Source organism: Choloepus didactylus, chromosome 8, assembly GCF_015220235.1.
Source record: "Choloepus didactylus isolate mChoDid1 chromosome 8, mChoDid1.pri, whole genome shotgun sequence".
NCBI classification, from domain to species: domain Eukaryota; kingdom Metazoa; phylum Chordata; class Mammalia; order Pilosa; family Megalonychidae; genus Choloepus; species Choloepus didactylus.
In genome coordinates, this window is record NC_051314.1 from 411,850 (window position 1) to 431,606 (window position 19,757).

General features: G+C 51.8%; 3 protein-coding genes and 1 non-coding gene across 14 annotated transcripts in view; all 4 read left to right on the top strand.

Moving 5' to 3' along the window:
• ODF3B (outer dense fiber of sperm tails 3B) overlaps positions 1–13,985 on the top strand; it is a 46,105-nt gene extending 32,120 nt beyond the window's left edge. Inside the window, exons 2-8 of one of the 2 annotated variants that reach the window (XM_037845471.1) lie at positions 11,881–12,122; positions 12,415–12,557; positions 12,681–12,884; positions 13,123–13,227; positions 13,387–13,508; positions 13,633–13,773; positions 13,859–13,985. In XM_037845471.1, coding sequence (XP_037701399.1) covers positions 12,449–12,557; positions 12,681–12,884; positions 13,123–13,227; positions 13,387–13,508; positions 13,633–13,773; positions 13,859–13,939 — 762 coding nt within the window. In that variant the 5' untranslated portion in view covers positions 11,881–12,122; positions 12,415–12,448 and the 3' untranslated portion in view covers positions 13,940–13,985. Of the gene's footprint in view, positions 1–11,880; positions 12,558–12,680; positions 12,885–13,122; positions 13,228–13,386; positions 13,509–13,632; positions 13,774–13,858 lie in introns of both variants that reach the window. The other variant, XM_037845470.1, reaches the window with a different exon arrangement.
• On the top strand, positions 2,312–2,415 carry LOC119543597. Its single transcript, XR_005218661.1, has one exon. It is a non-coding gene; the product is annotated as a U6 spliceosomal RNA (small nuclear RNA).
• LOC119541462 (thymidine phosphorylase) lies at positions 13,865–18,907 on the top strand. Of its 10 annotated transcripts, none has more exons than XM_037845462.1 (9): positions 14,028–14,437; positions 14,557–14,867; positions 14,974–15,072; positions 15,502–15,631; positions 15,974–16,092; positions 16,535–16,697; positions 16,790–17,020; positions 17,107–17,247; positions 18,250–18,436. In XM_037845462.1, exons 1-9 carry the CDS (start codon positions 14,239–14,241, stop codon positions 18,417–18,419), a joined length of 1,563 nt encoding a protein of 520 aa, XP_037701390.1. In that variant the 5' UTR covers positions 14,028–14,238; the 3' UTR covers positions 18,420–18,436. The 10 variants fall into 10 exon arrangements, with proteins under 10 accessions (XP_037701383.1, XP_037701385.1, XP_037701387.1 ...); XM_037845465.1 differs by having other exon boundaries at positions 14,032–14,437; positions 14,557–14,759; positions 17,080–17,247; XM_037845464.1 differs by having other exon boundaries at positions 14,033–14,437; positions 14,557–14,759.
• On the top strand, positions 18,611–19,694 carry LOC119541468 (protein SCO2 homolog, mitochondrial). The gene is made up of 2 exons (XM_037845472.1): positions 18,611–18,731; positions 18,902–19,694. The coding sequence occupies exon 2, from the start codon at positions 18,915–18,917 to the stop codon at positions 19,665–19,667; it is 753 nt and encodes a 250-aa protein (XP_037701400.1). The 5' UTR covers positions 18,611–18,731; positions 18,902–18,914; the 3' UTR covers positions 19,668–19,694.
• The last annotated feature ends 63 nt before the right edge of the window (positions 19,695–19,757 follow it).

Consider the following 19,757-nt stretch of genomic DNA (forward strand, 5'->3'; position numbering starts at 1 on the left):
TGGCTGTAAAGTTTATTACAAGTATTAATAAGGAGTCTTGGAATAGAGGAGGCATAAAATAAAATTTTAAATACTAACCAAGTATAAGAAAGGAGAGAGGGAAGAGATAAAACATGAAAATTTCCTCATATTCCAAGGGAAAGAATATATACTGTTTAATTCTTGAATCAATTGCAAAATTCAGTTTAAATGTAAGCTTATAATTTAAAAATAATTCTAAGTTGATGTAGACATTTACTGCAATCATGGATTGGAAAACTAAATATCATGAATATGTCAATTGTCCCTAAAATGATTAGCAGAGTCAATGTAATGGCAATGAAATCCCAGCACGTGACTTCCAGCTGATCGAAATGGCAGTGTGAAACACTCCTAGCCTTCTGTCCCCCCCAGAATCTTTGAATGACTAGCAAAGACTGGCAGAGCACCTTCCTCAGAACTCCAGAAAACAGTTAAATGGTTGCAGTAATTAAGGGAGTGCTGAATCAAGAAAAAGGGCAACTTTAAAACAGTGGGGTCTTCTAGTGCCCTTGCTGTCCCCCACCTCCTCCCTGGCTCAGGGTGGAGCCAGCCCACACTTTCAGAGCAGGCCCCTGGTCCTGCTCCAGACGGAGCAGAGTAAACCCTATGCACATACTGGGATGTGTGCATGTCTGTGCCAGTCTAGCTGGTGGCAGCAGGAAGGACTGAATCAGGACAGTCATCTCGGGCTCACCATCTCAGAACTTGTCATACATGCAGAAATAGCTGCAGATAGCTAAATCAATCAAAGTGCAGTGGCTGGGGGCAAAGGATTATCAGCTTTAAGACAAATAATAGAGCACCTGGGACTGGGAAAGGCCATTTCAGGGGGAGAAGAGGGGACGTTCAGACAATGGGGGAGTTCTTAGGGCCATAAGCCTATGCCCAGGACAAGATGCATGTCCAGAAAAGACCAGAGAAGACCCTGCACTTTCATCTCAGGGTGATGTTCAAGTTCATTGGAAGGAGGGTAAGATCTAAAGGTGAGCACCAGCCAACACAGAGCCAGTTTGCAAAGAGTGAAAGGTGTTTGTTACCTTTGTTTTTGTTAGCTCCTAGCACTCACCGAAATTTCTGGACTATCAGTAGCTGGATACAAACTTAAGGAACAGACAGCTCAGGGACTGAATCTCAGAGTTAACGCATTAAAATGTGCAGTGTGCAAAAAAAAAAAAAAAGATTACAAGGCAAATCAGGAAATGATGAAGAAACAAGATAAAACCTCAAAATCCAAAAATGAAGAAAACCAGACTTTGGACATACCAAAGACTTAAAAAATGGACTCAAATATGCATGGAGAGCTAAAGAAGAACAGGGACAATGAACTAAAGGAAATCAAGAAAAGATAGGTAAACATGAAGAAAATATCAATAAAGAGATAGAAGTCTTGAGAAGGAACCAAACAGAGCTCAATACCACAGTAACAAAAAATTCCCCAGAGTAGTTCAACAGCAGATTAGAGCTGGCAGAAGAAAGCATCAGTGAACTTGAAGATGAAACCACTGAAATTATTCAAGCTGAGGGAAAGAAAAAAAAAGAATGAAGATAAGTGAACAGAGCTTAAAAGACATTTAGGATACCATCAAGCACACCAATGTATATACATTGTGGGAGTCTGAGAAGCAGAAGAAAGAGAGAAAAGGGCATAGAAAATATTCAAAGAAATAATGGCTGAAAGGTCCCCAAATTTAATTTAAAAAAAAAGACATGAATATACAAATAAAATAAGCCCAACAAGCCCAAACAGGATACATTTGAAGAGGTCCATACCCAAAAACATTATAATCAAACTGTTGAATGCTGAAAACAAAGAATCTTGAAAGCTGCAAGAGGGCAGCAATTTTTCACATACAATATGATCAAATGCCATATTCTCATAAAAAACCACAGGGACAAGAAAACAATGGGATGAAATTTTTTAAAAGTGCTGAAAGAAAAAAAAAAAAACAACCCAAAGCTTTATGTCTGGCAAAACTGTCTTTTAAAAATGGATTTAGACATTTCCAGATAAACAAAAGCTGAGGAGATTTTTCATACTAGACCTGCCCTACAAACAATGTGAAAGGAGTTCTTCAGAGTGAAAGAAAAGGACACTAGACAGTAGATCAAATTGGGATAAAGAAATAAAGAGCTCTGGTAAAGGTAACCACATGGGTAATTATTATTGCCAGTACTGCTGTGGTTTTGATATGCAAATACACTTTTTATTTCTTACAGTATTTAAAATGCAAATGCATAAAAAGTAATGATTTAAAATGTAGGATGTAATATTTTTTAAAAAGTATTGATAGTCCTCCCTTTGGCAGCACATATACTAAAATTGGAACAACACAGAGATTAGCACGGTCCCTGTACAAGGATGACACACACATTGGTAAAGCATTGCATATTTTTAAGACTGACATGGCGAATTCCTCTCTGGTGTGCCCCCCTCTCACAGAATTTGCCCTATAGGCAAAAGCAGCTTGAGACAATGAAAGTAGAGTAAGAAACAATTAAGACAGGCAGTGGAAGACCCAGGAGAGGGAGAAGGTCTGTTTCCTGGGAAATAGAAGGAGCCTTCAAACTCCTGTAAACAGGGGAACTCCTAAGACCACCAGCAAGTACAAGCCCAGGACAAGACGACAGGCTCAGAGAAGACAGGGAGGCCCCTGTGCTCTGCATTCACCTTGGGCTGACCTTCCTGAAAGGAGGGAGAGCATCAGCAATGCAAAGCCAAGTTGAAAGATGGTGAAAGGTGTTTTTTGCTTAGCTTTGCTTGGTTTCATGAGCACATGACACTCAAGAAAATCTCTGTCCTATCACTAGCTGGATACAAACTCAAGAAACAGACATCTCGGGAATAAATCCCAGAGTTAACATTAAAATATTAAAAAGTATAGTATGCAATAAAAGATTACAGGATGAACAAAGAAACAGGAAATGATGGCCCATCCAAAGGAAGAGGGTACAAATCCAGAAATATCAGTGAAGTAGACCAGACTGTGGACACACCTGACACAGACTTTAAAAACCGATAAGGAGGGTGTTGACAGCAGACAGGAACCAAAAGAAGAATCAGTGAATTCAAAGACAAGACAGTTGAAATGAGTCAGGATGAGAAGCAGAAAGAAAAAAATAGAAAAAGCAAAAATAGCCTAAGAGACCTGTGGGACACCACCAAGCATACCAATATATGCTGTGCCAGTTTGAATATATATTATGTCCCACAGAAAAAGCCATATTCTTTGATGTAATCTTATGTGGGCAGACATATTCGTGTTGATTAGATTGTAATCCTTTGAGTGTTTCCGTGGAGATGCACCCTACCCAACTGTGGGTGATGACTTTGGTTGGATAATTTCCATGGAGGTGTGGCCCCGCCCATTCAGGGTGGGTCTAAATTAATCACTGGAGCCATATAAATGAGCTGACAAACAGAAGGAACTCAGTGCTGCTGAGAGAGTGACATTGTGAAGAGGAGCTACAGTCAAGAGGGACACTTTGAAGAATGCACAGGAACTGAGAAAGGAGCTGCAGACGAGAGACAGTTTGAAGACAGCCATTGAAAGCAGACTTTTGCTCCGGAGAAGCTAAGAGGAAAAACGCCCAAGAGCAACTAAGAGTGACATTTTTGAGGAACTGCAGTCTAGAGAGGAATGTCCTGGGAGAAAGCCATTTTGAAACCAGAACTTTGGAGCAGATGCCAGCTGCATGCCTTCTCAGCTAACAGATTTTCTGAACACCATTGGCCATCCTCTAGTGAAGGTACTTGATTGTTGATGCATTACCTTGGACATTTTACGGCCTTAAGACTGCAACTTTGTAACCAAATAAACCCCCTTTTTATAAAAGCCGATCCACTTCTGGTGTTTTGCATTCTGGCAGCATGAGCAAACTAGAACATATGCTATTGGGAGTCCCAGAGGGAGGAGAGAAAGGAGTAGAGGAATATTCAAAGAAATAATGACAGAAAACTTCCAAAAATTGACAGAAGACTTCAATATGCAGATCCAAGAATCCCAATGAATACCAAACAGGATAAACCTGAAGGGTGTTACAGTTTCCTAAAGCTGCCAGACTGCAATATACCACAAATGAGTTGGCTTTTTCAATGGGGATTTATTAGTTTACAAATGTACACTTCTAAGGCCATGAAAATGTCCAAATTAAGGCATCAGGAGGTAGATAACCTTCTCTGAAGAAAGGCTGCTGGCATCCAGGGCTCCTCTGTCACATGGGAAGGCACATGGCCACATCTGCTGGTCCTTCTCTCCTGGGCCCTGGTTTCAAAATGGCTCTCTCAGTTTCTGTTGGTACTTCTTGCTTCTCCCACGGCATTTTCTTTCTAATCTCTCTTTCTCTCTCTCCAAGACCTCTCTGAAAGGACTCCAGCAAAGGATTAAGACCCATCTTGAATGGGCGGTGTCACATCTCCATGGAAACAACCTACTCAAAAGGTCCCACCCTACAACAGGTCTGCACCCACAAGAATGGATTAAAAGAACATGGTATTTTCTGGAGGTACATAACAGTTCCAAACCTGCACAAAGGGAAATATGTCCAGATGCATGTTGGTCAAACTGCCAAATGCAAAGGACAAGGAGAGAGATCTAAAAGCTGCAAGAGGAAAGCAATGTGTTATGTACAAGGGAGTCCCAGTTAGACTAAATGCTGATTTCTCATCAGAAACCATGGAGGCAAGAGGCAGTGGGTTGAAATACTTAAAGCGCTGAAAGTAAACAACTGCCAGCTGAGAATTTTGTATCTAGTGAGATTGTCTTTTAAAAATTAGGGAAAGAGGGAGAAATTATGAAATTCCCAGTGAAATAAAAGCCAAGGGAGTTCATCACCATTAGACCTTCCCTACAAGCAATGCTAAAGGAAATTCTTCAGACTGAAAGGAGAGGACACAAGATAGTGTTTCCAAGCAGCATAAAAAATAAAGATCTCTGGTAAAGGGAGCCATATGGGTAATTATGAACACCAGTACTATTGTATTGTATTTTTTGGTATGTAACTCCACTTCTTATAGGTGCTAAAATGAAAATGCATAAATTCACAATATCTGTGGTTTTGGTCATACAATGTACAAAGATATAATTTGTAAAAAGTACCAAAAAGGGGGGCGGGGGAGCATGGAGGTATTTAGGAACAATATATGTGTATGCTATTGAAGTCAAGTTGCTATCAAATTAAATATGATTGTTATATATTTAGTGTGTTAAATTTTAGACCCCATGGTAACCACAAGAAATATATATATGAAAAATATAGCCAGAAAGAAATGAGAGGGGACTCAATATGGCACAGTACAAAAAAAATAAATATGAAAGTGGCATTAATGTAAGAATTAAGGGACTATAAGGGTATAAGACTTACAAAGACTAAATAGCAAAATGGCAAAGGAAAATACTGCCTTATCAATAGTTACTTTAAATGTAAATGGATTAAACCATCCAGTCAAAAGGGAGATACTGGCACAATAAATATAAAAGCATAACCCAAATATATGCTGTTTACAAGGGACCCACCTTAAATTCAAAGATATAAGTGGGTTGAAAGTGAAAGGATGGAAAAAAATATATACCATGCAACTAGTAACCAAAAGAGACCTGGGGTAGCTATATTAATGTCAGATAAAATAGACTTTAACTAAAAAATACTGTTACAGGGGACAAAGATGGACATTATATACAGATAAAGGGATCAATTCAATAAGAAGACATAACAATTATAAATATATATGCACTTAAGAACAGAACCCCAAAATATGTGAAGCAAATACTGACATATTTCAAGGGAGAAAAAGACAGTTCTACATTAATACTAGAGACTTTAATATGCCACTTAATAATGGACAGAACAACTAGACAGGAAATCAGTAAGGAAATAGAAGACTTGGACAATGCTGAAAAACAACATAGAACTCTTCAAACCAACAACAGCAGGATACATCCTTCTCTAGTGCACAAGGATTGTTCTCTAGGATGGACCACATATTAGGTCACAAAGTAATTCTCAATAAATTTTAAAATATTGAAATCATATGTTTATTCTCTAGCCATAATGGAATGACATTGGAAGTCAATAACAGATGGAGAACTGGAAAATTCACAAATATGTGGACATAAAACAATACAGTCTAAAGAACCAATGGATCAAAGAAGAAATAACAGGAAATTTGCATGCCACAACTTATGGGATGCAACAAATGCAGTCCTGAGAGGGAAATTTATATCTCTAAATGCTAACCCACTCTTGGTACCAAAATCTGTTCTAGTTTGCTAATGTTGTGGAATGCAAAACACCAGAGATGGACTGGCTTTTATAAACAGGGGGTTTATTTGGCTACACAGTTACAGTCTTAAGGCCATAAAGTGTCCAAGGTAACATATCAGTAATTGGGTACCTTCACTGGAGGATGGCCAATGGTGTCCGGAAAACCTCTGTTAGCTGGGAAGGCACGTGGCTGGCGTGTGCTCCAAAGTTCTGGTTTCAAAATGGCTTTCTCCAAGGACGTTCCTCTCTAGCAAGCTTGCTCCTCTTCAAAATGTCACTCACAGCTGCACTGAGTTCCTTCTCTCTGAGTCAGCTCATTTATATGGCTCCACTGATCAAGTCCCACCCTGAATAGGCGGGGCCACGCCTCCATGGGAACATCTCATCAGAATCATCACCCACCGCTGGGTGTGGCACATTCCAAGCAAATCTAATCAGCACCAAAATGTCTGCCCCACAAGACTACATCAAAGATAATGGTGTTTGGGGGATACAATACACTCAAACTGGCACATTCCACCCCCTGGACCCCAAAATGACATTATCTTTCCAAATACAAAATACATTCATTCCATCACAGTATCACAAAAACTTAAATCACTTCAGTAACAAAAGTTAAGTACAAGATCCTATCAAAATCAATTACAGGCGTGGTAGGTCCTAAGGCATAATTCTCCTTTAGCTTTGGATCTGTGGACTTAGAACAAGTTATATGCTTCCAATATACAAAGAAGGGACATTCATAGGATAAACATTCCCATTGCCATAAGGAGAAAGAGTAAGCAAAACAGGGTTAACAGGACCAAAACAGTTCCTAAAACCTGCAGGACAAACTCCATTAGATTTCAAAGTCTGAGAGTCATTTACAGAATGACGTTGCATCCTTGGGGCTTGAGAGATCAGGAGTCTAACCCTTCCTAAGGGCCTTTGTGGCAGCCCTTTCCTCTCCAAACACTTGGGTGAGTGCTCCAACATACCCACACATCGGGGAGACCACCTTCTCAGCCCCACTCTCCTCAAACATCAGGGCAGCTCCCAGATTCCCTTCCATCTCCGGGGCACATTCTCAACCCCTTCAGAACAGTGTGGTGGCAGCCAGGCTCTCCCCAATTCCCTGGGAATGTGCTCCACCCTCTTTGGGGCTTGGGGTGGCAAAACATTTCCTGAGCATCGAGGCGGAAGGCCCGCCCTCGACCTCCAGGGCAAACTCACCCTTTCCATGCGTGTGGGCCACTCCACTCTCCCAGCCCAAGACCTCTTGACTCCAGACATCAACCTCCATGGCTTTGTCTTTGAAGAAATTTTTCCTTCAGTTTGTTCCTTGTCTGTCTTCTCCAGTCCAGACTGGCAATGGCTCTGTCTGTCAAGATCTCGCAAAAATTCTGTTGGCTTTGCATGAAGCATGCAGGGGTCAAAGCCATCAGACAATAGGACTTTCCACAAATCCTTTCTGGATAATTCCATCTCCAATCTTGGCTTGTACTGAAATGGCAGCTGGGTTCCATGTTTGGTTACATCCTCACATTGGGCTGTAGCTTCTGGGATCCCACCCCCTGGAAGCTCGTAATTTTCCAAGCCATCAGCTTCTGGTTTCTTTGAACCCAAGAGTTCAGTTCTAAGTTTATCTCTCTCTGCTCGCATTTTACTATAAGCTGCAAGAAGAAGCCAGGGTATGTCCTCCACACATAGTCTGGAGATCTCCTCAGCTAAGTATTCCAGGTTGTCGCTTTCAAATTCTTCCTTCCATCTGACACCAGGACTCAATTTTGCCAAATTCTCTGCCACTTTAAAACAAGGATCACCTTTCTTCCAGTTTGCAACAACACATTCATCATTTCTGTTCAAGGCCTCATCAGAAGTATCTTTAGAGTCCATATTTCCACAAACAGTCTCTTCAAAGCAGTTTAGGCCTTTTCTATCAATCTCCTCACAATTCTTCCAGAATCTTCCCCTTGTCCATTTAAAAAGCCACTCCAACATGTGTGGTATTCGCAAACTCAGCAGCAAAAGCACCCCACTTCTGTGGTACCAAAATCTGTTCTAGTTTGCTAATGCTGCTGGAATGCAAAACACCAGAGATGGACTGGCTTTTATAAAAGGGGGTTTATTTGGTTACACAGTTACAGTTTAAGGCCATAAAGTGTCCAAGGTAACACATCAGTAATTGGATACCTTCACTGGAGGATGGCCAATGGTGTCCAGAAAACCTGTTAGCTGGGAAGGCACGTGGCTGGCATCTGCTTGTTCCAACATGCAGGTCTTGTAGAGGTCTTGAAGCAAAAAGCAACTGTGGGTATGCACGAGTCCAAATTCTGTAGAGCAGTCAACAAACTGTCAACTCCAAGGAATATGTCCGATGAACTCCTCAGGAAATGAACCGGCAACTTCAACGAACTCCTCAGGAAATGCTTCACTGGGCAGCCGAAGAAGAAGTGAAGGTCCTCTATCTGTCTCGCTTATAAGTCTTCAACTGATTAATTGGATCAAATCCAGCCAGTTGCATTCTCTCATTGTGGAAGGCACACCCTTTGGTGAGTCATCAGTCACAGCTGCAGTCAATTGACTGATGATTTAATAAACCAGCCACAAACGTCCTCACAGCCATTGTTAGGCCAGTGTTTGCTTGACCAGACAGCTGGGTCACCTGGCCAAGTTGACACAGGAACCTAACCATCACAAGAAGAAAGATCTCAAATCAGTGAGTTAACCTTACACCTGGAAGGTCTAGAAAAAAGAGCAAACCAAAATAAGCAGAAGAAAGAAAATAAATATCAGAGCATAGATAAATGAAATTGAGGATAAAAAAACAATATAAAGAATCAATGAAACTAAAAGTTATTTGAAGAGATCAATAAAATGACAAATCTTTAGCTAGACTGACAAGGAAAAAATATTACTGCTCATTGACAATGCACCTGTTTACATTTTACATTCTTATTAATTGGCCTAATTTCAATATTTCTGTGTCTCAAGGAATAGGGAGGCTGGGGGAGAGGGACTGGGAAATGGCTGGTTGGTGGAGCAGTAGATACCTATCTACCATTACCTGGTATTTGCTTGAACAGCCAAGGAAACTAAAACTATATTCTTAGGGATATTGCTCTGTAATTTTCTTTGCTTGTGCCATCTTTATAAAGCTTTGGTGTCAGGGTTCCTGGCTTCATAAAATGAGTTAGGAAGTAATCCCTCTTAATTTTTTGTTAAGTGTTCTTTAATTGCCTGGTAGAATTCAGCAGTGAAATCATCCAGTCCTGGGCTTTTCTTTCTGGGAGGTTTTGTGATTACTGCTTTAATCTCTTCATTTTTTACATATATATTGAGATTTTCTATTTCCTCCCGTATCAGATTAGATTATTTGTATGTTTCTGAGAATTTGTCCACTTCATCTGGGTTTTCCAATTTATTGGCATATAATTGTTCTTAGTACCCTCTTGTAATCCTTTTAATTTCTGTGAAGTCAGTAACGATGTCCCCACATTCATTCATTCCTTGTTTTTGTTCCCTCCCTCTCTCTCTCTCATTCAGTGTGGCTACAGATTTGTCAATTGTATTGATCTATTAAAAAAAAAAAAACTTTTGGTTTTGTTGATTCTCTTTATTGTTTTTCTATTCTCTGTATCTGCTCCAATCTTTATTATTTCCTTCTGTTCCAGTTTGCTAATGCTGCCAGAATGCAACATACCAGAAATGGATTGGCTTTTATAAAGGTGGTTTATTTGGTTACAAAGTTACAGTCTTAAGGCCATAAAGTGTCCTAGTTAAGGCATCAACAACAAGGTACCTTCACTGGAGAAAGGCCATTGGTGTCTGGAAAAACCTCTGTTAGCTACGAAGGCACGTGGCTGGCATCTGCTTGCTCCAACGTTGCGTTTCAAAATGGCGTTCTCCAAAATGTCAATGTCAGCTTCCAACAGCCATCTTCAAAACATGTGTCTCAGCTGCGGCTGCTCTGAAGTCCTTCTGTTTGTGAGCCCCTTTATAAGACACCAGTGAACTAATCAAGGCCCACACTGAATGGGCGGGGCCACACACCATGGAAACATTCAATTAGAGATCACACCCTAACCAAAGGTGTCACTCACAGTTGGGTGGGTCACATCTCCATGGAAGCAACCTAATCCATTATCAACGTAATCAACACTAATACATCTGCCCCCACAAGATTACATCAAAGAACATGGAGTTTTGGGGGACATAATACAACCAAACCAGCACACCTTCCTTCTACTAACTTTGGGTTTGAAGTTCAGTTATTGATTTTCCATCTTTTTTAATGTAGGCATTTAGAGCTATAAATTTCCCTCTGAGCCTTGCCTTGGCTGCAACCCATAAGTTTTGGTATATTCTGTTTTGTCTTCATTTATTGCAAGATATTTCCTAATTTTCCTTGTGATTTCTTCTTTGACACATTGGTTGTTTAAGTCTGTGTTGTTTAATTTCCAGATATTTGTAAACTTTTCATTTTTCCTGCTATTATTGATTTCTAGCCTTATTCCACTGTGGTTAAGAAGATACTTTGTATGATTTCAATCTTTTAAAATTTATTAAGATTTGATTTGTGACCTAAGACAAGGTGTGTCCTGGAAAATGCTCCATGTGCCCTAGAGAAGAACGTGTGTACCGTTATAGTCAGGTGGAGTGTCCTAAGTGGTTGATAGTGTTGCTCAAGTCCTTTCCTTCCTTATTGATCTGTTTAGAAGTTTAATCAAATATTGCAAGTGGTGAATTGATGTCTCCAGCTATCATCGTGGAACTATCTATTGCTCCCTTCAATTCTTTGTTTGCTTCATATATTTATAAACTTCATATATGCTTATAATCAATGTATTGTCTTGCTAGATTAAACTTTTTATCAATATATAATATCCTTCTTCATGCCTTGTAATCTTTTTTGACAATGTCTATTTCGTCTGACATTAACATAGTCATTCTGGTTCTCTTTTGATTAGCATTTGCATGGAATAGCTTTTTTGACCCTATTAGTTTCTGCATCTTTGTGTGTTGTACCTAAAATGAGTTCTCTTGTAGACAGCATATAGATGGATTGTGCTTTTCGTCCAATCTGCCAAAATAATTTTCTTTTACCATTTAGTTGTTTTCTGTATGTCTTGTATGTTTTTTACTCCTCAATTGCTCTATTACTGCCTTTTTAAATATTTAATTCCCTTTTGGTGGGGTACCATTTTCACTCCTTTCCTTTTCTCTATATTTTTAGGTGTGTGTGTGTACACACACACACACACACACATATATATATATAAAGCCTCTTTCAGATTCTTCTGCCACTTTTGCTTGAGGGGTGAGTTTCTCTGACTCAGAGGTTTTTGTTATTCAGTTTCTACGTGTTAGGGGTTTGTATGTGTGTGTGTGTTTTACATTTTGTTTAGAATTATGTTGGGCTGTGATAAAATCACATGTCCTATTACATATCTTTATTCAACTTGTATGATTGTGTATGTGTGTGTGTGACCCAGTACATGATTTTTTTTGCAAATATTAAATAGATGCAAAGTTCTTTCTCTACATCATCACTTAAACTTAGCTTGCTGGTTGTATTGTTCAATTCCTTTCTTCCCCATACTTGTTTTTTCTCTACAGGTCTGTCCAATTCTGGGTGGACGGCTGCGTTCTGTCCTGCGGCCTGGAGCCCCAGGACGGGGAGGAGAGGCCCTGCGGGCGGTGGTGCGGACGGAGCCGCGTCGGGGCTGGGGGCAGTCGGTCCGGTTGCCAGGAGGCGGCACCGGACACAATGGGGCCTGGGAGGCGGCTGGGCGGGGCGGGAACCCAGCTGAGAGCCGCCTCCCCTCCCTGCCTTCCCGCGCCGGGAGCCACCAGCACAGGTGAGTCCTTCAACTTCAGGGCCTTCCCTCGGGGACCCCGGGAAGTCCCCTCCCTGCAGCTGGGGAGCGAACCGCGCGCGGGCGCACACCTCCCTGCTGAACTCCTCTGGGGAGGAGAGGGGATGACCCGAGGCTGCGCCCCCACCCCACGCCCCCATCGCGCCCGGGAAGCGACTGTTTGCTTCCCGGCGCCTGGGCTACCGGGTGGGCCCCGCCCCCGGCGTGGGCTGAGCGGGAGGTGCGCGGGCGAGTCCGGGGCGGAGGGGCCGCGGCCGCCACCGTCTGTCCACAGGTGCCGCAGGCCGCGCGCGCCCGCCACCCGCGCCATGGGCTCGGACGTCTGGGTCGGCCCCTGGCGGCCACACCGGCCCCGCGGGCCCATCGCGGCGCTGCACAGCGGCCCGGGGCCCAAGTACAAGCTGCCGCCGAACACCGGTACGCGCGGGGGCGGGGCCGTGCCCGGGAACGCGGGTCTGTGCGGGAGGCCGGGGGTGTCTGTGGCCGGCGAGGGGGCGGGGGGCGACCAGGCTCGGCGCTGACGCTGGGACGCTACCGCAGGCTACATCCTCCACGACCCGTCGCGGCCCCGCGCCCCGGCCTACACCTTCGGCGCCCGCCTCCCCACGCAGCGGCTGTCGTGCAGCCCCGGGCCCGGCCTCCTGGTGCCCGCAGGCCTGACGGAGCGCGGCCCCGACGGCGCCCCCGCCTACTCCATCTACGGCCGCCCCCGCGACGCCGCGCGCTTCCTCACGCCCGGACCGGGTCAGGCACCCCGGACCCCCGCTCCCCCAACACCCAGCCGCCTCCAGGGAGGCTTGCCCCGCGGACCCGCACCCGAACCCCTCGGGACCCCTAACCCAGATTCGGGATCTCAAAATCCAGAACCCGAGCCCCCACCGGGCTTTGCAGATCGTAACTGCGAACTCCCCTAGTGCCGGGGCCCGGGTCGCCACCAGGCCCCCCACGCGGTCCCGGCCCACACCCTCGGTCCGCTCCGCAGGCAGGTACTTCCCAGAGCGAGCAGGGAACGTGGCGTACCGCAGCGCGCCTCGGCACACCATAGCTCCCCGAAACTGGGGAGTCCAAGCCGAACAGCAAACGCCAGGTGAGGCCAGGACCGTGGACCCGCCCCGCCCCGCCCCAACCCTAGCAGGTTCCTCGCGCGCACCGGCGGGGAGAGCCCCAGCTCTGGCCACAGAAGCCACCCCTGGGACCGACCCCTAAGTCCACTCCGGACGTTGACCCCTCGCTTGCTCCTCCCCAGGCCCCGGGACCTACACGGTGCCCTCGCTCTTGGGCTCCCACGTCGTCGGCAAAGTCTCGGCTCCAACTTACTCCATCTACGGCCGCAGCGCAGTGGGCAGCTTCTTCGAGGACCTCAGCAAGGTGGGGCGCGGGGAGCGGGCCCCAGGGCTCAGCGCTGCGAGGGACAAGGGGTGGCCCGAGAGGGTCCGGGGCGGCGGGCCGCGCGGAGGGAGCCAGGACCCAGCGCCTTCCCGCCCTCCCGCAGACCCCGGGCCCCTGCGCCTACCACGTGGTGAGCCCTGGGGTCTACAAGCCCCGGGCCCCCCAGTTCACGATGCTGGCACGGACTTCTCTTCCCCAAGACAACACTCTAAAGCCGGGGCCCGCAGCCTACCACGTGGACCAGGTGATCTGAAGTCCCGGGCCTAGGGGCGGGGGCGGGGCCGAGGGTCAGAGGTTCGTGAGGTCAGCAGCGTCTCCCGGGCCCGCAGCACCGGAAGCCTCGCGGCTGGAGCTTCGGGATCCGGCACTCGGACTTCCTGGCTCCGATGGTGACCCAAGCGGATAACTGACCCGCCCCGCGGGCGCAGTTCCCCAATGTCACTAAAAGCTCCAGCGCAGCTGCGTGTCCGCCTCTCTGTGCGCGCCGCGGGTGACCCCGAGCGGGGCCGGGGCCCTGGGTGGGCGGGGCTGTCCCACCCCACCCCCACCGCGGTGATTGGCGCGGGGCGGGGCATGGGTCCCCGAAGCCGGAGAGGCCGCGGCATTGACGCGGTACCTAGGCGCGGAGCCGACTCGGCCGGGCGCGGGTACGCGGCCGGAACAAGTGCACGAGCCCCAGGTGGCTATTGCCGCTCGCAGGCCCGCGGCGATGGCGGCTCCAGGACCCGCGGTCCCGCGTGGTTTCCTCCCCGGGGGCGGGAGCGGCGGCGCCCCTGACCCGCTGCCGGAGCCGAAACCGCTCCTGGAGCTGATCCGCCTGAAGCGCGACGGAGGCCGCCTGGGCGAGGCGGACGTCAGGGCCTTCGTGGGCGCCGTGGCGGACGGGAGCGCACAGGGCGCGCAGATAGGTGCGTGTGGAGGGCTGGGCGCGCCGACCCCGACCCCGACCCCGGCCCGGAGGTCAGCCCGAGAGACCACCCGCTCCGGGGGGCCCTTGCGCTGCCCATAGCCCGCTCCCCACGCCCAGGTGCCATGCTCATGGCCATCCGACTGCGGGGCATGGACATGGAGGAGACGGCAGCGCTGACCAGGGCCTTGGCCGAGTCCGGGCAGCAGCTGGAGTGGCCAGAGGCCTGGCAGGGGCAGCTCGTGGACAAACATTCCACAGGGGGCGTGGGTGACAAGGTCAGCCTGGTCCTGGCACCTGCCCTGGCTGCCTGTGGCTGCAAGGTTAGAAGCCCATCTCTCCAAACTGGAACCACTGACCCAAGAAAGCCAGCAGTCCAGTCCCCCACTCGGCAGCTCTCACCTGGGCTAGCCCAGGCAGAACCACCAAAGGTGGGGCATAAGTTTCCCTCACCAGGGCAAGTGAGGACCCAAGTGTAGGGACTTGCTGGGGTAGGGGTGGGCAATGTGCGGGTGTCTCAGCATCTCTGCCCACCAGGTGCCAATGATTAGTGGACGCGGCCTGGGGCACACGGGGGGCACCTTGGATAAGCTGGAGTCTATCCCTGGATTCACTGTCATCCAGAGCCCAGAGCAGGTATGGGGGGCCCTGAGTGGTCACTGGTCAGGGTTACTAATGGAGACACTGAGCAGGATGACTGAGGGTCACTGATGAATCAGACACTAATGAAGACAGTGGCTAAAGTTTTCATGGGCTATTTACGGTTACTGGACTTTGGCCAGGGTCATCAGCAGAACTTTGATTTATGTCATTAATGGGTAACTGGTCCAATTACTGATGAGTCACTGAGACATGGTTAATGGGCCATAGAACACTGATTGGGATCATCGATGGTTGAAAATCAGAGTAACTGACGAGGCTGATCAGAATTATGCACAGGTCTCTGATGGTCACTGGTCATGGTTTTGGTCATTTGTCACAGTTGCTGATGAGTGTTGATCTGGTCTGTGATGGTATCACTGATCAGAGGTCCCGGGGGTGGTTGGGGGTGGGGGTCCTGGCCAGATGAGAAAGCTGCTGGAGCAAGTGGGCTGCTGTATCGTGGGCCAAAGTGAGAAGCTGGTTCCTGCGGACGGAATCCTTTACGCAGCCAGAGACGTGACAGCCACCGTAGATAGCCTTCCCCTCATCACAGGTGACCTGGCCCTCCTTCCCAAGGCCAGTCTCCCCTCCTCCCAGGCACCTGACCCCCCAATATCTAAGGTCAGCCAACACCATACCAGAATTAGGGTGCCGTCATCACAGGTGACCCCACTCCAGACCCAGCTTCCCCAAACATAGGTGGTCAGCGCCTGTACGTCACACATGGCCTGACCACAGCCTACACCATCAGGATCCCTTCAAAGCCCGTGACCCCTCTCATGCTGACCCCTGACTCCAAGTAAGCATCCCCTGCAAAGTGGAGGTCCAGCCTGCCTCCCAGGAGGCCCCAGGCCCTTGACTGCCCCCAGCCCTGTGTCGGCCCCCCCCACCCCAGCCTCCATCCTCAGTAAGAAGGCCGTGGAGGGACTCTCGGCTCTGGTAGTGGATGTGAAGTTCGGAGAGGCCGCGGTTCTCCCCAGCCAGGCACAAGCCCGGGAGCTGGCTGCGGCACTGGTGAGCACAAGGGCTGGCCGGAGCCTGTGGTGTGGCCCCTCTGTGGAAGGGGGTCTGCTCCAACCTCCACCTCCTACCCTCCACTTCAGACCTCTGCTCCTGCAGCGTCATCCATCCTTCCCTCTGACCCCCACATGCCTCCCTGTCCTGCCGGTATCCCTGCCTGGCCCAGCCAGACCCTCTCTTTTCAGGACCGTCAGAAGAATCTTGACCCCACAAGGCTGACCCCACCTTGGGCCTGGTAAACCCTCTCATAACCCCTGAACCCCAGAAAAGGTCCAAGGTGCACCCTACAGCCAGGTCAGCCACTTGGCTGCTTCTGGTCTCCCCCGACCCCGAGCCCTGGGAGGACTGACCAGGGGACCCAGCCTGGGTCGGAGAAGATGACAGAGTCTGCTGACCCGCATCCAGACTGGGCCCAAGATGACCCGTGTCTCCGCAGGTGGGGGTTGGGGCGGGCCTTGGGCTTCGGGTCGCGGCCGCCCTGACCGCCATGGACACCCCCGTGGGCCGCAGCGTGGGCCACGCCCTGGAGGTGGAGGAGGCGCTGCTCTGCCTGGACGGCGCGGGCCCCCCGGACCTGCGGGACCTGGTCACCAGGCTGGGTGAGGGGACGCAAGAAAGGAGGAGCCTGGGCAGCGCCCCCCCCCCCGCCGGGAGCCCCCACCCCGTGGCTCTAAGCCTTGCCCGCCGCCAGGGGGCGCCCTGCTCTGGCTCAACCGACAGGCGGAGGCCCAGGCCGAGGGCGCCGCCCGGGTGGCCGCGGCGCTGGACGACGGCTCGGCCCGGGGCCGCTTCGAGCGGATGCTCGCGGCGCAGGGCGTGGACCCGGGCCTCGCTCGCGCCCTGTGCTCCGGGTCCCCGGCGCGGCGCCGGGAGCTGCTGCCACGCGCCCGGGAGCGGGAGGAGCTGCGCGCGCCCGCCGACGGTGAGCGCCGGGGGGTCGTCCGCCGCCCGCCCCGCGCCCTGCCCCGCGCCCGCCCCCAGCCCCGCGCTCGCGCCCTCTCCCCGCAGGCACCGTGGAGCACATCCGGGCACTGCCGCTGGCGCTGGTGCTGCGCGAGCTCGGGGCCGGGCGCAGCCGCGCCGGGGAGCCGATCCGGCCGGGAGTGGGCGCCGAGCTGCTGGTGGGCGTGGGCCAGAGGCTGCGCTGCGGTGAGCGCCCCCGGCCCCCTCTCTCCTCCACCACCCCTGACCCGCTTCTCTCCTTCCTTTAACACCCTCCGGCCCCGCCGACCGCTCCCCGCCCCTGACGCCCAGCTCCTGTCTCCTCTCTCTCTCCCCCCCGACCCCTCTCTCTCTTCTCTCTATCCCCCCCGGCCCCCTTCTCTCCTCTATCCCCTCCCAGGCCCCCTCTCTCCTCTCTCTATCCCCCCCCCAGCCCTCTCTCTCCTCTCTCTCTCCCCCCCGACCCCTCTCTCTTCTATCCCCCCCCAGCCCCCCTTCTCTCCTCTATCCCCTCCCAGGCCCCCTCTCTCCTCTCTCTATCCCCCCCCCGCCAGCCCTCTACTCCCTCTCTCTCTCTCTCCCCCCCGATCCCTCTCTCTTCTATCCCCTCCCCCCCCCCCACCCCGCCCCCCCTTCTCTCTTCTTATCCCCTCCCAGGCTCCCTCTCTCCTCTCTCTCTATCCCTCCCCTCCCCCCCCCCCCCCCTCCTCTGTCCCCTCCCGGCCCCTTCTCCTCTCTCTTCCCCCTCTCTTCCCTCCCTCTCTCTCCCTCTCTCTCTCTCTCCCTCCCCTCCCCGGCCCCCTCTCTCCTCTCTCTATCCCCCCCCGGCCCTCTCTCTCCTCTCTCTCTCCCCCCCCCCCTCTCTCTCCCCCCCCGGCCCTCTCTCTCTTCTCTCTATCTCCATCCCCTCCCGGGCCCCCTCCTCCTCTATCCCCCCCCAGCCCCTCTCTCCCCTCCTCCCCTCCCCCCCACCCCTCTCTCCTCTCTATCCCCCCCCCCGCCCCTCTCCTCTCTCATCTCTCTCTCTCTCTCTCCCCCCCCGACCCTCTCTCTCTCTTCTCTCTCCTCTCTCTCTCCCCCCCGACCCCTCTCTCCTGTCTCTATCCCCCCCCCCGACCCCTCTTTCCTCTCTCTATCCCCACCCCGGCCCCCTCTCTCCTCCCCCACCCCCCTCCGGCCTCTGACCCCGCCCCCGCCTCCGCCCCGCAGGTGCGCCCTGGCTCCGCGTGCACCGGGACGGCCCCGCGCTCAGCGGCCCTCAGCGCCGCGTCCTACAGGGGGCGCTCGTGCTCTCGGACCGCGCGCCCTTCGCTGCCCCCTCGCTCTTCGCGGAGCTCGTCCTGCCGCCCGCGCATGGACCGACGGACACGCAGAAATAAAGCCCGAAAGCTGGAAACCGTGTCCACTTCCTTGCGCCGGGGGTCCCGGGCACACTGCTGGAAAGAGGGGCGGGGGAGGTCTTTCCCTTCCGGACCGCCACATTTTGCGCACGCGCACTGCTGAGCCCAGCCCGTGCCACGCCTGCCTGCCCTGGCGCGTGCGCGGCGCCGCTGGCGCGTGCGCTCTGGTGTCGAGCGTGGCGGCGGCTGCAGTGCGGCCGCTTGGCCCGGCGGTGAGGTTGGTGGTGCTCGGGCGTCTCTAGCTGCGGTCCAGGCCGTGTCCGACACGCGGCACCGACGTCGGGCCCCGCGGTGGGTCGGAGACTCCGCAAGGGCGCCGGGGGGTGGCGCGGGGACCCCCCACGTCCTGACCCGTTCGGGCCCTGGGCGGGAGCGCGGTGCTGGCCGGTGCGAGCGACGGGCCCAGCCGGGCAGGCCCGCGCAACCCTCCTCCGGCTCCCGACACCTGCGCTCTCTTCCAGGCGCGGCAGGACCATGCTGCTGCCGGCCCGAGCACCCAGGGCGTGGCCCGGACTCGCCCGGCTCAGGGCCCTGGCGCCCCCCGAGACTCGGCTCTGGTCAAGCCCTGCGGCAACAGGCGGGCAGGGCCCGAGGCTGCGGACCCGGGTGCTCGTAACAGCCCTGTGTGGGGTGGGGCTCGGTGGGGCCTGGCTGGCTGTGCGGGCCGAGAAGGAGCGGCTGCGGCTGCGGCAGCGGATGGAAGCCCTGCGCCAGGCGGCTGTGGGCCAGGGCGACTTCACCCTGCTGGACCACCGGGGCCAGGCGCGCTGCAAGGCCGACTTCCGGGGCCATTGGGTGCTGATGTACTTTGGCTTCACTCACTGCCCAGACATTTGCCCCGACGAACTGGAGAAATTGGTGCAGGTGGTACGGCAGCTGGAGGCTGAGCCGGGCCTGCCCCCCGTGCAGCCTGTGTTCGTCACCGTGGACCCTGAGCGCGACGACCCGGCGGCCATGGCCCGCTACGTGCAGGACTTCCACCCGCGGCTGCTGGGGCTGACCGGCTCTGCGGAGCAGGTTGCCCAGGCCAGCCGCAGCTACCGCGTGTACTACAGCGCCGGCCCCAAGGATGAGGACCAGGACTACATCGTGGACCACTCCATCGCCATCTACCTCCTCAACCCCGATGGCCTCTTCACTGACTACTACGGCCGCAGCAGGTCGGCCGAGCACATCGCGGACAGCGTGCGGGGCCACATGGCTGCTTTCCGCAGCGTCCTGGGCTGAACCATTAAACCTGGCGCTGGAACTGTGTGTGATCTGTGTGGTGGCAGCTGCAGAGCAGGGGTGGAAGTGGGTCCCCTGTGCACAGAGCGG